The 15,086-nt window shown below is 48.2% G+C and overlaps 2 protein-coding genes across 3 annotated transcripts in view; both read right to left on the bottom strand.

Moving 5' to 3' along the window:
- Positions 1-3,785, bottom strand: part of ARHGDIA (Rho GDP dissociation inhibitor alpha) — a 23,023-nt gene extending 19,238 nt beyond the window's left edge. The window contains exon 1 of one of the 2 annotated variants that reach the window (XM_024203184.2): positions 3,701-3,785. The gene's annotated coding sequence lies outside the window, so the exon portion shown is untranslated. The remainder of the gene's footprint in view (positions 1-3,700) is intronic. The other variant, XM_024203185.3, reaches the window with a different exon arrangement.
- Positions 3,786-6,814: 3,029 nt separating this feature from the next.
- ALYREF (Aly/REF export factor) lies at positions 6,815-15,063 on the bottom strand. The gene is made up of 6 exons (XM_026654542.1): positions 14,794-15,063; positions 14,316-14,447; positions 10,465-10,612; positions 10,295-10,358; positions 9,969-10,149; positions 6,815-7,114 (listed from the first exon to the last, which is right to left on the bottom strand). Exons 1-6 carry the CDS (start codon positions 15,028-15,030, stop codon positions 7,100-7,102), a joined length of 777 nt encoding a protein of 258 aa, XP_026510327.1. The 5' UTR covers positions 15,031-15,063; the 3' UTR covers positions 6,815-7,099.
- Positions 15,064-15,086: the final 23 nt, after the last annotated feature.

Here is a 15,086-nt window from a genome sequence, read left to right as displayed (position 1 = left end):
GCACTGGTTATGTGTCCTGATGCTGGACCTGACACCGCCTCTGTACCCTGCTAAAGGTGACTGTCCTGTCCAATTACCAAGCCCCTTCCCCCCCTCCAGACAGACTCTCCCTCAAAAGAACCTGACTGAAACAGTAATGAACAGAAACAAACATTTTATTGCGAACCAGACATGAAACGTGGGGGGTGAAACTTGGACGGGGGCTTGTGTGAGGTGGGTAGGAAAGGACTTATGAAATTTTGGGGAATGTCAGCCTTCTACTGCTAGAGCAGTCTGCAGGGGTTGATTGAAAGTTTTAACGGCCCTTGCCGCCCCTCCTTCTTTGGACTTTGGGTGAGGGTGGTGTGGGACTTGGTGGCGGGTGAGGGCGGTTACAGATAGACTGCAGCGGGGCTCTGTCCTCCTGCCTCCGGTCTTGCAGAACATCCACAAGGCGCCGGAGCGTGTCCGTTTGCTCCCTCATTAGTCCAAGCAGCTTTTCAGTAGCCTGTTGGTCCTCCTGACGCCACCTCTCCTCCCGTTCCATGACTGCTCGGTGCATTTGTGACAAGTTCTCCCTCCACTGTGTCTGCTGGGCTGCCTGGGCTCGGGAGCAGCCCATTAGTTCTGTGAACATGTCTTCACGCGTCTTCTTCTTCCTCCGCCTAATCTGCGCTAGCCTCTGGGAGTGTGCTGACAGGCTGGGTTGGGAGACAGTCGCAGATGTGTCTGTGTGAATTTTAAAAAGGGAGTGAATTCCTGAGACAGATAAATGAAATTGTATACAAAGAACCTAGTCTTTCTCTGTGAACAAGACCATGCACTGAACCTCTCACATGCGCACTCAGGACAAGGTCGAATTTTCGGCCGTCGCCTTCAGTGCCTGTGGACTTGCGGAGGTCTTGGAGTGTTCAGAGAACTGTGGCTGGAGACCTGAACTTCTGGAGCGGGCAATAATGGTAAGCCGCAGACTTGTGGCTGCTTAAAACTCCAGCAGTAGCACTGGCCTCCTTTCACATTGAAAGCAATGCCAGTCTCTGCTGCCAGCAATCAGGACAGCATCAACTCTGCCCCTGTCCCACCCCCTCGCGGCTGTCCCAGGGAAAGATCCCTGTATGCTGCCCCTCTCCCTCCACCGCGTGGCTGTAAAGCAGTCCCAATACTAACAGTCCCCTCCCTAATTCAAAGCAGGGCGTCATGAGCGACATCACCCTCCTGAGGATCCCGGACACCCAGAGAGAACGCATGCTGCGGGAAAGCATGCAGAAACCGGGGCCGTATGCCGCCATGCTATGTCGGGCCATGATCCCCGAGTACCTGATTGTGGCATGGAGGGGACATGTCTGCTACCACGGAGGGCCCACTAAGATCGCCCTACCCCGGAACCTGATCAACAGGCTTGAGCTCTACCTCCACGAGACCTACGAGGAGTTCTCCTACGAGGATTTCTCGTCGATCCCCGGCCACATTGACCGGATTTTCGCGTAGGTGCACTGGGACTTTGGAGTGGAGCGTCTTGGGCCTGGGAATCATGTAGTAACGGACATTGTGAAATTTTTTTAAAATACTTGGGACTAAATTGAGAAGAGCCTAAGACAGAGAAATCATGCAAAACCCATTTGTTACCTTTGTAAATATTCCTGTTTTGTACCTGATTATTTTTTTACTAGTTTACAGCACTTTTATAAATATACATTGTTAATAGTATAAATATTACCGTTCTGTTTTAAATAAATGTTTACATGTTTACAGCACTTACTGCTTGATCCGTCCCCTGATTCTGTGTCCGGGGTAAGGGATGGGGACGGTTGGTACGGGATCTCGGTAAGGGTGATGAAGAGCTCCTGGCTGTCGGGGAAATCAGCGGTGCCAGCGCTGTCGACTGCCTCGTCCTCCTCATCTCCTTCTTCATCTTCCCCGTCCGCTACCATGTCCGACGAGGAACCGGCCGCGGACATGATCCCATCCTCGGAGTCCACGGTCAGGGGTGGGGTAGTGGTGGCGGCCGCTCCCAGGATGGAATGCAGTGCCTCGTAGAAACGGGATGTGTGGGGCTGGGATCCGGAGCGTCCGTTAGCCTCTTTGGTTTTTTGGTAGCCTTGTCTCAGCTCCTTGATTTTCACGCGGCACTGCGTTGCATCCCGGCTGTAGCCTCTCTCTGCCATGGCTTTGGAGATCTTCTCGTAGATCTTAGCATTCCTTCTTTTGGAGCGCAGCTCTGAAAGCACGGACTCATCGCCCCACACTGCGATGAGATCCAAGACTTCCCGATCAGTCCATGCTGGGGCCCTCTTTCTATTGGATTGCACGGCCATCTCTGCTGGAGAGCTCTGCATAGTTGCCACTGCTACTGAGCTCCCCTCGATGTCCAAAGAGGAACTGAGATTCAAACTGCCCAGACAGGAAAATGAAAATGAATTCAAATTTTCCCGGGGGTGTGGCTGGTCAGAGCATCCGAGCTCGGACTGCTGTCCAGAGCGTCAACAGAGTGGTGCACTGTGGGATAGCTCCCGGAGCTATTAACGTCGATTTCCATCCACACCTAGCCTAATTCGATATGGCCATGTCGAATTTAGCGCTACTCCTCTCGTTGGGGAGGATTACAGAAATCGATTTAAAGAGAGCTTTATGTCGAACTAAATGGCTTCCTGGTGTGGACGGGTGCAGGGTTAATTCGATATAACGGCGCTAAAGTCGACATAAAAGCCTAGTGTAGACCAGGCCTAACACTCCAGCGGTCCAGAGACCTCCTCCCATTGAAGTCTAGCAACAAGTTTTAATTTGCTCCTCCCACATCATTGCACCAGTTTTTAAAAAAACTCCTCCATCAGGACTCTAAAGACTGTGCTGTAAAGTGGGGGAAATTCATACTCCTGGGTACAGCCTCCCTCCAGTCCAGGTACTAAAGATAAGCTACAAAGGGAAAACACCAAGTTAGCGTCCTTTATGGGACATAAAAAGCCTGAAACAAGTTCTGCAGTTCTTATATTAAGAATTCTGTTTGCTGGTCTGTCTCTGAACACTCTGGGTGACTGCAGAACTACATATGCCCTAAAAACAAACCTGATTAACTGAGAAGAGAAATGGTTAAAGGGTATTTAATTCACAGCTAAGAAACAGCTGGAAGACAAGATTAATCAGCAACCCGACTCCTTCAAGGAAGGCGTTTGGATGCACCCACTTCGTGTCTCAGGGCTGTCACAGAGACTTCCAGCAAAAGAGCCAAGGCGACTTTATAGGCCTGATATTTCCAGGATGTTTGAGACAGCCCAAGTCCAGGCGCCCCTCCCTTGCCGCTCCTCGGAGCTCTAGCTAGGACTCCAACTAGGGCAGCTCCCAGAAACCGGGAAGCGCCCGCTGTTCCCGCGCACCAGCCCACAGATGCCATTACCGGGGCTGTTCACTGCCCCGCGCTCCGAGCGGTCACCGGGATCCCGACCTAGCCGCTCTGGGGCCTGACACGCCGCCCCGCACCCCGCAGGCAGCAGCCCGAGCACGTGCCACCGCAGGCCCGTGACCAGGGCGCTAGGCGCGGCACCAGCCGTGCGGCCTGGCGGCGGAGGGGACCGTGCGCCCAGCCGTGAACGCGGAAGTGGCGGGGACCGCGGGGACTCCCGGCCCCCCGCCGCCCCCTCCGACCCGGAGACCGACAAGCGCCGCAGCTCGGGCCCGTCCCGCCCGCCCGCCCGCGCACCCCAGCCCCGCCCCGCCCTCACCCTACCCGGCCCGTTCGCCTCCTCGCGCTGCTGTGACAACGCCACCCGGATCCGCCCAGCCGCCTCCGCGCGCGCCCCCGCACTTCCGGGACACCGCCGTCACTTCCCGTTATAAGAGGGCAGAGCCCAGGGCCTCACTTCCGAGCAGGGCTCGCCGCGCTGATTGGCCAGAGGAGAGCGCGAGGGGCGCGCGACCGGCTGTACAAATGATAGAGTTCGGATCCTGGATAGAGCGTCTCCGGAGGCTCCGTTACCCTTCCGCCTCTTAATGGTTAGCGGAAGCCCTAGGGCTGACGGGCGGGGACCGGAAGCACAGAACCCCCGGCGGGAAGCGAGCGGCTGGGTGACGCAGGGGGTTGGGGCCGGTCCCTGCTGCTGACCGCGCCCAGGGGCAGCCCCGTCCCGCGGCACTAGGGGCCTGGAGCCTGTTCCCTCGCCTCAAGGGCGGAGTTAAGGACAAGGGGCGTGGGGCTCCCTTAACTCGGCCCTGCCTGCTTCGGTTGCTCCAGTCTCTGTCCTCGTTCGGGTTCGTTTTCAGCTGCCGCCTTTCCCCTTTCATGTTGTTGTGTTGACTTTCCCGGGCTGCTCTAGAAAGGGTCGGCGAGGGGGCATAGCGGAGAGGCAGCTCACCCTGCTCCCAACCTCCCCATTGCCCCGGTAGAGTTGACGGGAAGTGGGTAGCTAAGGGCCTGTGAGGAGCACATCTACCTTCCATCCTGGGGGGAGGGAGTAGTCCCTGCTCACAGGGGGGATCAGTGCAGAGTGAATTGCCATAGTCCCCTTGAGAGGGTGAAAGGGGATCCCAAAGCCTCTCTTCTGAGGGGAAGCAGGGGGCGGTATTCCCCTGTGCTCTTCAGCCCTAGGGAAGCTCCAGAATACCTTTGTCCCCTGCTGGAAACCTCAGGAGGCTCAGCTTGGTGGGATGTTCACCCTTTGCCAGCATTATATGCCTGTGAGGATGCACTGAGCCTACCACTTTTCAGCTCCCTTTGTCTGAGGGAGTGTCTGTCCCATGCAGTGAGCTGGCCAGTTCCTACTTCCCCATCCTTGTTTCATGCGTCTGACAAAGTGGGTATTCACCCACGAAAGCTTATGCTCCAGTACACCTGTTAGTCTATAAGGTGCCAAAGGACTCTCTATTGCTTTTTACAGATCCAGACTAACACGGCCACCCCTCTGATCCTTGTCTCACGGTGTCTTAAATGCAGGCTCACCCAAGCTCTTACCCAGGCTTTAGCCCTACTTCCCTACTGTCCTTACACAACCCTGATAGCTGGTCTTGCATGTGTTTTGAACCTGGGCTTGCTTACCTGGCTGGGGATATAGGTACCCAGCTCCATGAAGATCTTCCTCCTGTAGAAGTTAATCTAGAGTCACTGTTGCTCATCCCAGGTCTCCATGGTGATGATACCCTACCTCTCTGTGCTAGTTGGCCTGCAGCATGTTGCATATATGGGGAATCTACAATGATTTAGCAAGCATCAGCTGTCTCCACTCTGTCATCCAATATGCATGACCCCTCCAAGACACACCACTACTTTCCACAGCCCAGCAACCCCTGATAAAATGCCCTTCTTTGTGTCCCATAGCCTCTACCTGCATCCTGGTGCACTAACAGCACAGCCACAAGCAGGAATAGCTCATCTATCTGTGCTGCATACATCCCTTAGCACCAGCTGAAACAGACAACTGAAGAGCATGCAGAGCTGGAAGTGCCTCCATTAAGTATGCTGGTAGGCTCTGCACAGAGGCCCAAGAGACAGGCCCAAGTTATCCCACAATACATTGCAAAACAATTCCTAGAGTGGGTCAAACATTAAGTACCCTGGAATACATTTGCAGCAATCCTAGTGCCAAATCCAGGTAACTGAAGCACCAGTATGTATGCAGCTGCACAGGTATGAGTCATGCAGTTCTGCAGTGTGGATGCTCAGAGGCAAGCTTGGCAAACCTGGGTGCCTCTGCCTCAGTACAATCTAGTGATATCATACCCTCAGTGCTGTCTACAAGATAGATTGAGCTGACTTTTTAAAAAGATGTAATTTGGGGTGCGGATCTCAATCTCACACCTAGGGCACACTCAACTTTTCCATGCTGATAACTGTCTACTTAACTCTCATTGCTTATTTTAGCTGTGGAGTACATGAACAATAGTGATACCACTTCCCATACCTGACTTCCCCCCCAATAATGCAGAAGTTCTCATCTCTAACCTTGCAAGTCTAGAAAAGTCCTCATAGTTTGACACTTAATGATCACATGTTGGGTCTATAGGCATGAACACTTAAGTCCAAACAAAGTGCTTGTGATTTGCTTTCTCCTGATTTCTAGATTTAGCATTCTTCTCCAATATGAACTCTACTGGGAAGGTAGAAGAGGTGTCCTGTACCTTATCAGCCAGGTTTGTTTTTAGACACATACAAGCTGAAGTTTCCTTCGCTGCCATCTCCCAAAAAGAACTTGAAGGTAGCTCTTTCCCAGGCCCAGCTGCCAGTAGATTAGTAAGGAGTACAAACTGAAGATTATGACCTCTAGATTCTTTTTGCTAGAAGTTTTTTAATCAGACACCAAAGCCATGTATAGAAATAATTCAATAGGGAATTGATAGTTGAAAGACTAAATCTTTACTTGGCATTTTGGAGTCACTGAATTTGCACAGCAACTGTTTACAGTAAAAATACTGAAGAGGTGGGACCAGCACTGAACTTTGGAACCAAGTGTTAAATACAAAACAACTTCAACAAGAATTTCACCTCCTCCCAGAGACCAGTAAGGAGGTTTGTGCACGTTTTATTAACTCGTTACACTGGAGTGAGTCTTCATTTCATTTCAGGCAGATGTGTAAATAGAGCAGTATTTGATTGTGCAGCTACCCACAGGCTCTACTCAGCACAGGGAAGTTGGTGTGCACAGTTAACAGGCCACCACTGACACTGTGGGGACAGGGAAGATCTGAGGCAGAACAGCAACCCCCCTTCCTCAGAGGAGAGTGACTTGACACCAACATTTAGAAATGGGCCTGTATACCAATTTCCCTGATCCCTACCCACCATATTCACATTCCTGCAGCCCCAGGCCAGGCTCCATCCCTGGACTCCAGCTGCAACACGAAGCAGACGTTTACAGCTCTAGACACATTTCTATTTTATTACGGCAAAGGTGAAAAAACCACCTCAGCCCAACAGGCAACCAGTAAAATTTATCCCAAAAATAACTCGGTACAAAACAGATCTGTTTCAGAATTAAAAAAAAAACCTTTACATGAGTTTAAAACCTATTCCAAACATAAAAGTAAAACAAATTCCATCCTTGATATTAGTGGCCACAGTCATACACCCCTCCCTCCGGAGAGCATGGAATGAGATGTCTGGAGTCCTTTCCATGCAGGGGATGTGCTCACTGCTTTAACTGGTGTCCATCTAGAAGAGAGAAGCTCTGTTATTCACAGTGCTGCAAGACAGAACAGGAAGAAAAAGCTTTCCATGGGTCTCACAGAAACTTTACTGTTAAAATATAGGTCTATCAGATGGAATTAGGCCTTTCTATATTAGAAAAAGTGCACCATTTTAACTAGATCGATTTAATACTCTCTTGTTAAGCCAGTGGAACATAGCAAGCTACTAGATAAGAAAGGGTCAAACTGGTTTAAACGCATTAGAGATTTGTACCAGTTTAACTTGGTACATTTTAAAATTAATTACATTAAATCCATGACCATTTCTATTACAGACAAGACCTTTGTTTCCCTGCACATACGTAGTTGCTCTCTACTGTATATTTTCTAGTGGTTTGTCCAGCCTAATTCTAAAAGACCCCATTTAAATGCCACTACTTCACCCAGGGAGCGGATTCTACAGTTTAATATGTCTCACTGTCAATGTTTTTTTCTGTTATTCTGCCTAAGGCTCTCCTTCTCCCCAGTCACCTCTAATTTCATCCTGTTCCTTCTAGTTTAATTGGTAAGCTGTGGGGTATACTCTCAAATGTAGGATCTTCCTAAATTATGAAAAATGAATAGTCAATATGGTAGGTCCTGTGCTGTATGTTGATATTAAATTCATTAATATTCATTAATATTACCAGTTTTCAATGTGCTGCAGTTTTTTGTGGTGACCTTACATAACAGCCTACAGAAATTGCAAGGAGAATCTTGTTTTGGCAGCTGGGTAAGGTTCAGGTGGAACTCTTAACACCCCAAGGATGCCTGGGAGGAACTGAGATCAGCATATGATAGGTACATGTTTTTGCTGCAGTGATCAGCAGTACAAAGTTGACATTTAAACGGTGGTTAGGGTTCAGAGATAGTTTGATGAGATGACTAGGACAGCTCATGCCTCTCAATGTTATTTTTTCAGACCATCTGCAGACTCAAGTAGACATCACTGCATCAATGAGCATCCAGTTCACAATTTAGTATCTTCTTTGCAACCAGGATGAGAAATAATTATTTCTGTAAAATAACTCAGATTCTAAAGCACAATGCTGAAACAAATTCATTCCATTCAGGATATTCTATGGAACACACTGGATCCCACCTATCACCTCCCCACTTTGGCCAGGTCTGTTCTGTACTGGCAAAACACTCCTACTGGGTTGCAGCCTATATTGGCAAAATGGCACTTTTGACAATTTAGCTGATTCCTGCCCTTGAGCAAAATAAGCTATGTTGGCAAAAGTGCTGCTGGTATAACTCAGTCAGGGATCACACTTCATCACTCCTGACTGACAACTTTGAAGCAGTAGTTCTCAACATGTGGGCTGCTTGTGGCCCAATCAGCACACAGTTGCGGCCCATGTGACATCCTCAGGGCTACACCGATAGTATATATATTTTGTGTGAATGCGGCCCACAGTGGTATATAGGTTGAGAACTACTGCTTTGGAGCATAAACCTGGCCTTTAATTTGAAAGTTTTGCATAGGCAAGCCCAAAATTGTATTGGTCATGTTGCCAGACTCCTGCCCATTCACCCTTCAGTCTCTTGCAGTCATGGTTCTAATCATTTTCCCTCATTGTCTTATTTCAGTATCATTGGGAGAGTTTCAGCAACACTGGGTCCCAACCTGGATCAATAACCAGAAATGCCCTCTCATAACTGCCTACTCTGTTGTTTGTGATCCTTTGTTTTTGATTTGAGCCAGTTTCCAAGCCAAGTTTTCCAACTGAGATTTATGAGGCTTTTCAATTCTTTATTAAAATCCCATGAGACCATGCCTACTGCATTTCCCTCTGTTTTTGTAGTTCTATCAGAGAAAGCAATCAGGTTTGCCTATCAAGATTTTCCCTTTATAAGCCCACAATACTCCTTACCGCTGCTTCATCTTCTAGATATTGAGTGATTTTCTAATCACATTTCTTCCATTATTTTACCAGTGGTGAGTGAGTCTTACGGGACAGTAGCAGACAGGAACACTTTCTGATTCTGCTAAATAGCCAAATCTGCTCCCTTCAATCTTCAGGCACACCCCAGTTATCCATGACTGGATTTTTAAATGGTCAATGGTACTGTAACTTTGTCACCCAACTACCTTAGGCCAGGAGGTATTTCATATGGCTCAGCCAATGGGTATTTCTCCCCCCAAACACACTTCCCCAACTGCTCTTTAGCAAATTTAAGCTATGCAGCCTTTGGATTTATTAATTATATCAGCTGGTTTATACATGGGTCCTGCTTCCTCCCTTGACAACAGCCCCATCCTGCTCCCACTTTCCCTAGCAACCTCAACAGACTAGTCTGGTTGGTTTGCCTCTCTGTTTCTATTACAGATTCTTTATTACTGGTGCACAGGGCAATGGGCACTGGAGGTACCACCTATAAATACAACCATTCCCCATCACCCCTCATCACAAGAGCAACACCAACTCAGGCTTGTTAATTTCCCCACCCTTCACTCACCCATAAGATGTTGAATACATATTTTCAAATAAGTTAGATGTGCAGTTTTGTGTTCATTCCCATGTTCCCAGGATGTGCAATGTGCAGTGTGCAATTTACATGTGAGAGGCTGGCCCAAGTGGTCACCTAGCCTGTTTGAAAAACTGTGGTCCTGGATGTTGCAGAATGTCCCCACCCCAGAGATGGCTGATTCTCAGTCATGAGTAAGAGCAGTTGGTGGAACATTTGGGGGAATGAAGTTAACTACAGGAACTGCTTAGCCTCAAGGAGGCTTTTTTGGTTCTGTGTTATGATAAATACTCCATCCTTTTCTGTGCAGCCATTGAGAGCTAACCCTTCCATTTCCAGATAAGGACTGATTGAGCACCCACACTTACCCTGGCATTATAAGCATCCAACTGTGCATCTAGTTCTTCTGCAGAGAGCTGCTGTTTGGAACTTCTTCCAGCCCCTCTGCCTCTCCCTCGGTTCCCACCACGGTTACCTCGCCTGTTGCCACCTCCACCACCAAATCCTCCTGAACCACCACGGTTTCTGGTCATGCCTCCTCTGATTACACTGTGAAGCAGAGAAAGAGCTGTATTACAGGTACAGTACACTCTAGTCAACCCCAACAGCCACAAAGAAATGCAAATTCAGTGCCCAAGCTAATCAGGTGCAACAGGCCAGTTGCACAGGCCCATATCAAACAAAAGCGTCTCACCTCTGTGCTGGTCTCCGCTGTGTGTCTATCTGTGATGTAACCAGCTGAATGTTCATAGGGCGCCCTAAAAGAGAGAAAGTAATAATTAATCTGTATACACATGACACTTGTATCTAGAGTCCTCCACCCAGCAAGTGAAATGTCCTGTGAAAACAGCCAAACAGACTCACCATCCAGGGGGACTCCATTGTACTGCTTCATAGCTTTCAGAGCATCTGCCTTTCTTTCAAAATGCACATCTGCTGTCCCTAAACTGCGTCCAGACCGATCATAATGAACCGCTGCCTTCTTCAAAGTCCCAAACTCTGCAAAGAGCTCCTGTGCAACAGAGAGGGGAGCGGTTATCACTAACCAAACTGCCGCCAAAACATCTATCTCACAGCAGCACCAGGCAGGAAAGAAAAAGGGCTGGCAGCTTCTCCAATACAAGCACCATCTCTGAGGTTTATAGCTGTCAAAATTGTAAACATTGGTAGCCCAGAAAAAAAAAAAAAAAAAAAAAAAAAAATCTATGAAAGGAGGGAACTCAGTCATACAAGAAGTTGCTCCAGAAGAAAACTTAATGGCCCTGGACTAAAGGTAAATTCTTGGAGGGGGTCAACATACATGTGGACAAGGGTGATCCAGTGGATCGAGTGTACTTAGACTTTCAGAAAGTCTTTGACAAAGTCCTTCAGCAAAGGCTCTTAAGCAAAGTAAGCAGTCGTGGGATAAGAGGGAAAGTTCTCTCATGGATCAGTAACTGGTTAAAAGATAGAAACAAAAGGTAGAAATAAATGGTCAGTTTTCAGAATGGAGAGCGAGAAATAGCAGTGTCACTGTACTGGGACCAGTGCTGTTCAACGTATTCAGAAATTATCTGGAAAAAGGGGTAAACAGTGAGGTGGCAAAATTTGAAGACAATACAAAATTACTCAAGATAATTAAGTCCAAAGCTGACTGCGAAGAGTTACAAAGGGATCTCACAAAACTGGGTGACTGGACAACAAAATGGCAGATGAAATTCAATGTTGATAAATGCAAAGTAATGCACATTGGAAAACAATCCCAACTACACATTCAAAATGATGGGGTCTAAATTAGCTGTTACCACTCAAGAAAGATCTTGGAGTCATTGTGGATAATTCTCTGAAAACATCCACTGAATGTGCAGTGGCAGTCAAAAAAAAGCTATGAGCATGTTAGGAAGCTTTAGGAAAGGGATAGATAATAAGACAGAAAATATCATAATGCCTCTATATAAAGTCATGGTACATCCACTCCTTGAATACTGCAAGCAGCTCTGGTCACCCCATCTCAAAATAGATCTATTGGAATTTGAAAAGGTATAGAGAAGGGCAACAAAAATGATTAGGGGTATGGATCAGCTTCCATATAAGGAGAGATTAATAAGACTGGGACTTTTCAGCTTGGAAAAGAGAAGACTGAGGAGGGATACGATTGAGGTCTATAAAATCATGACTGGTGTGGAGAAGGCGAATAAGGAAGTGTTATTTACTCCTTCACATAACATAAGAACCAGGGGTCACCCACTGAAATGAATGGACAACAGGTTTAAAACAAACAAAATAAAGTTCTTATTCACGCAAAGCGCAGTCAACCTGTGGAACTCATTGTTGGGGATGCTGCGAAGGCAAAAACAAAAAAAAAAAAAAAAAAAAAAGAACTGGTAAGTTCATGGAGCAGAGGTCCATCAATGGCTATTAGCCAAGATGCTCAGGGATGCAACCCAATGCTCTGGGCGTCCCTAGCCTCTGACTGCCAGAAGCTTGGAGCAAGTGACAGGGGTTGGATCACTTGAAAATTGCTTGCTCTGTTGCTTGTTCCAGTGCTTAACTTCCCTTACAGTTATAAAATTTTTCCCAATGTCTAACCTAAATCTCCTTTGCTGCACTTTAAGCCCATTATTTCTTGTCCTGTCCTCTGGGGATAAGCAGAACAATTCATCCGCCTCCTCTTTATAACAACCTTTTAACATACTTGAACATTGTTATCATGCCCTGCTCCCATGTCTTCTCTTATCCAAATTAAACAAATCCAGTTTTTTCAATCTTTCCTCCTAGGTCATGTTTTCTAGACCTTTAATCATTTTTTTTGGTTCTTCTCTGGACTTTCTCCAATTTGTTCACATCTTTCCCGAAGTGTGGTGCCCAGAAGTGGACACAGTACTCCAGTTGAGGCCTTATCAGTGCTGAGTGGAAGAACTGGCTCCTGTCTTGCTTACAACACTCCTACCACATACTCAAGTGATGTTTGCTTTTTTTGCAACAGTATTACACTGTTGACTCTCATTTAGTTTGTGATCCATTATACCCCCCAGATCTTTTTCTGTAGTACTCCCTCCTAGGCAGCCATTTCCCATTTTGTATGTGTGCCACTGATTATTCATTCCTAAGTGGACTACTTTGCATTTGTCCTTGTTGAATTTCATCCTATTTATTTCAGAGCATTTCTCCAGTTTGTCAAGATCATTTTGTAGTCTAATCCTGTTCTCCAAAGCACTTGCAACCCTTCCCAGCCTGGTATCATCCACAAACTTTATAAGTATCAAAAGGGGTAGCCGTGTTAGTCTGGATCTGTAAAAGCAGCAGAGTCCTGTGGCACCTTATAGACTAACAGACGTATTGGAGCATGAGCTTTCGTGGGTGAATACCCACTTCTTCGGATGCATGTCATAATATATCACACCTACTGCTTCAGCCCTATCCACAAGGCTTGTTACTCTGTCAAAGGAAATTAAGTTGGTTTGACATGATTTGTTGACAAACCCATGTTGCCTGTTACTCCATTGTCTTTCTGGGTTCCCAAATTAAGCTGACTGGTCTATAATTCCCTGGATTGTCCTTATACCCCTTTTTATAGCTAGGTACTATATTTGCCTTTTTCCAGTCCTCTGGGATGTCTCCCATCCTCCCCGAGTTCTCAAAGATAATCGCTAATGGCTCAGAGATCGCTTCAGCCAGTTCCTCAAGTATTGGAGGATATATTTCGTCAGGGCCTGCCAACCTGAAGGCATCTAACTTGTTTATCATGTTTGAAAAAACCTCTAACGCTCCTAAGATGTGGGTTAGCATATCTGATGTCATTTTAATTAACAACTAGGGCCCAGATCCTCAAAGCTATTTCTGCTCCTAATTTCCACTGAAGTCAATGAAATTTAGTGGCCTAACTACATTCGAGAATCTGGGCATAGATAACTAGGGGGAAGCTAGCTTTCAAACCCGTGAGCCTGCATTTTAGTTGTATTAGGCTAACTCAAAATACTTAGGATGTATTTGTCAATGGTCAGTGAAGACTAGCCTTAAGAGTCTTTCCATATGCCTCGAGGAAGTTGGGTAGAGCAAATGACAAACACAAGGGCTGCCACATTTCAGCTGTGAGATCTTGGCTCCTTTACAATATCATAGGAGTTACACAGAGTAGAACAGTGCATAACTCATATGCTTTTTGCTATATCCCTTCTCCGCAAAAGCATGTTCCCCCCGCAATTGATTAGGGACCCCCACAAGCCAGTACGTTTTGTCTAGCAGCATATGAGTTCAGAACTGGGAGAAAAGCAGGGGTGGGGAGAGAGAAAGATCTCTCTCTCTCTATCGCAGTTAGGAGAGAATAAAAAAAAATGCAACCTTGTAAAGCATTCTACTAATGCATTTACTGGGATCTGCATGTCTCAGATTTTGGGCAAGTTACATTAAATTTTCAGACCCAAACATCATAGCCTTCCCACACAGACACCTTTGCTCAGTCATTTATTATATATTAAATGAACTAGAGAGGAACAAAATACTTTTTTTTGCATTCCAGTCACATCAGATAGTACTAAAACAGTCAGTCAGAAGTGGTGACTGCAACAATAAAAAAGAGTCCAAAGTTAACTGCCTTAGAGATCACTGTCATTCCATGAGGAAGGGTCCACAGACCTCAGAAAATGTAACATTAATCCAAAATGCCCAAGCCAACTACCTCAAAGTGTCTCCTTTGTGGCTTTTCCAACATTTGGAGGGGGGGGGGGCTTTCTTACCTGGATATCTGCATCCGACACACCAAAATCCAGATTAGAAACCAGGAGCTTCCCCCCGGTTTCCACGCCTGCCCCAGCCCCAAAGCCGCTGTCAAACAGGTCATGCTGCCACTTTTCGGGGAGTTGCTTTGGCTGAAACAGAACAAATATTCTCACTGAGCATCTCTGTCCAAGCCCCCTGCCCGGGATCCCGCCACCCCACAGGGGTCTGACTAGTCCTCCCGAGACCCTGAGCCCGCTCGCCCCACCTCACTGCTCAGCCACGAGACGCTGCCTGCTGCGGGGAGAGACAAAGGGCCTCCGGCCGGGCCCGCCTCCTTCCTGGCGCAGCCGGCTCTGGAGCCAGTTGCCCCGCTCGGTCCCCAGGATCAAGCCCCAGCCCCCGCGCGCCTGCTGCTCCCACAAGTCAGTCTGCGGCTCCTGCGGCCCCGCCCCCGGCTACGGGGCCTCGGCCGGCCGCCCCCGCCTCGCTCCGTACCCGGCTGTAGGGCGCGGGCCGGTTCCTGCCGCCGCCTCGGGCCATGATCGGCCTGTTCCGCAGGGGGCCGCCGCCTCCTGCTCGCCCGGCGCCAACACTGCCCCGGCCGGGCCCCCCTCCGCGGGCGGCGCCTCCTCGGCCCCGGCCTCCGCGGCCGCCCCCGGCGCGACCGGCCCCCCGCTGGCTGCGGTTCAGCTTGATGATATCGTCCAGGGACATGTCCATCTTGTCGGCCATGATGGCGGCTCCGCTCCGGGGCCTGCACTTCCGGCCGCGCTGCGCCGACGCCGGAA

This window comes from Terrapene carolina, unplaced genomic scaffold, assembly GCF_002925995.2.
Source record: "Terrapene carolina triunguis isolate 2854851 unplaced genomic scaffold, T_m_triunguis-2.0 Scaffold192, whole genome shotgun sequence".
Classification (NCBI taxonomy): domain Eukaryota; kingdom Metazoa; phylum Chordata; order Testudines; family Emydidae; genus Terrapene; species Terrapene triunguis.
The sequence above is the reverse complement of the archived record's forward strand: the minus strand, read 5'-3'. Positions and strand labels throughout refer to the sequence as shown.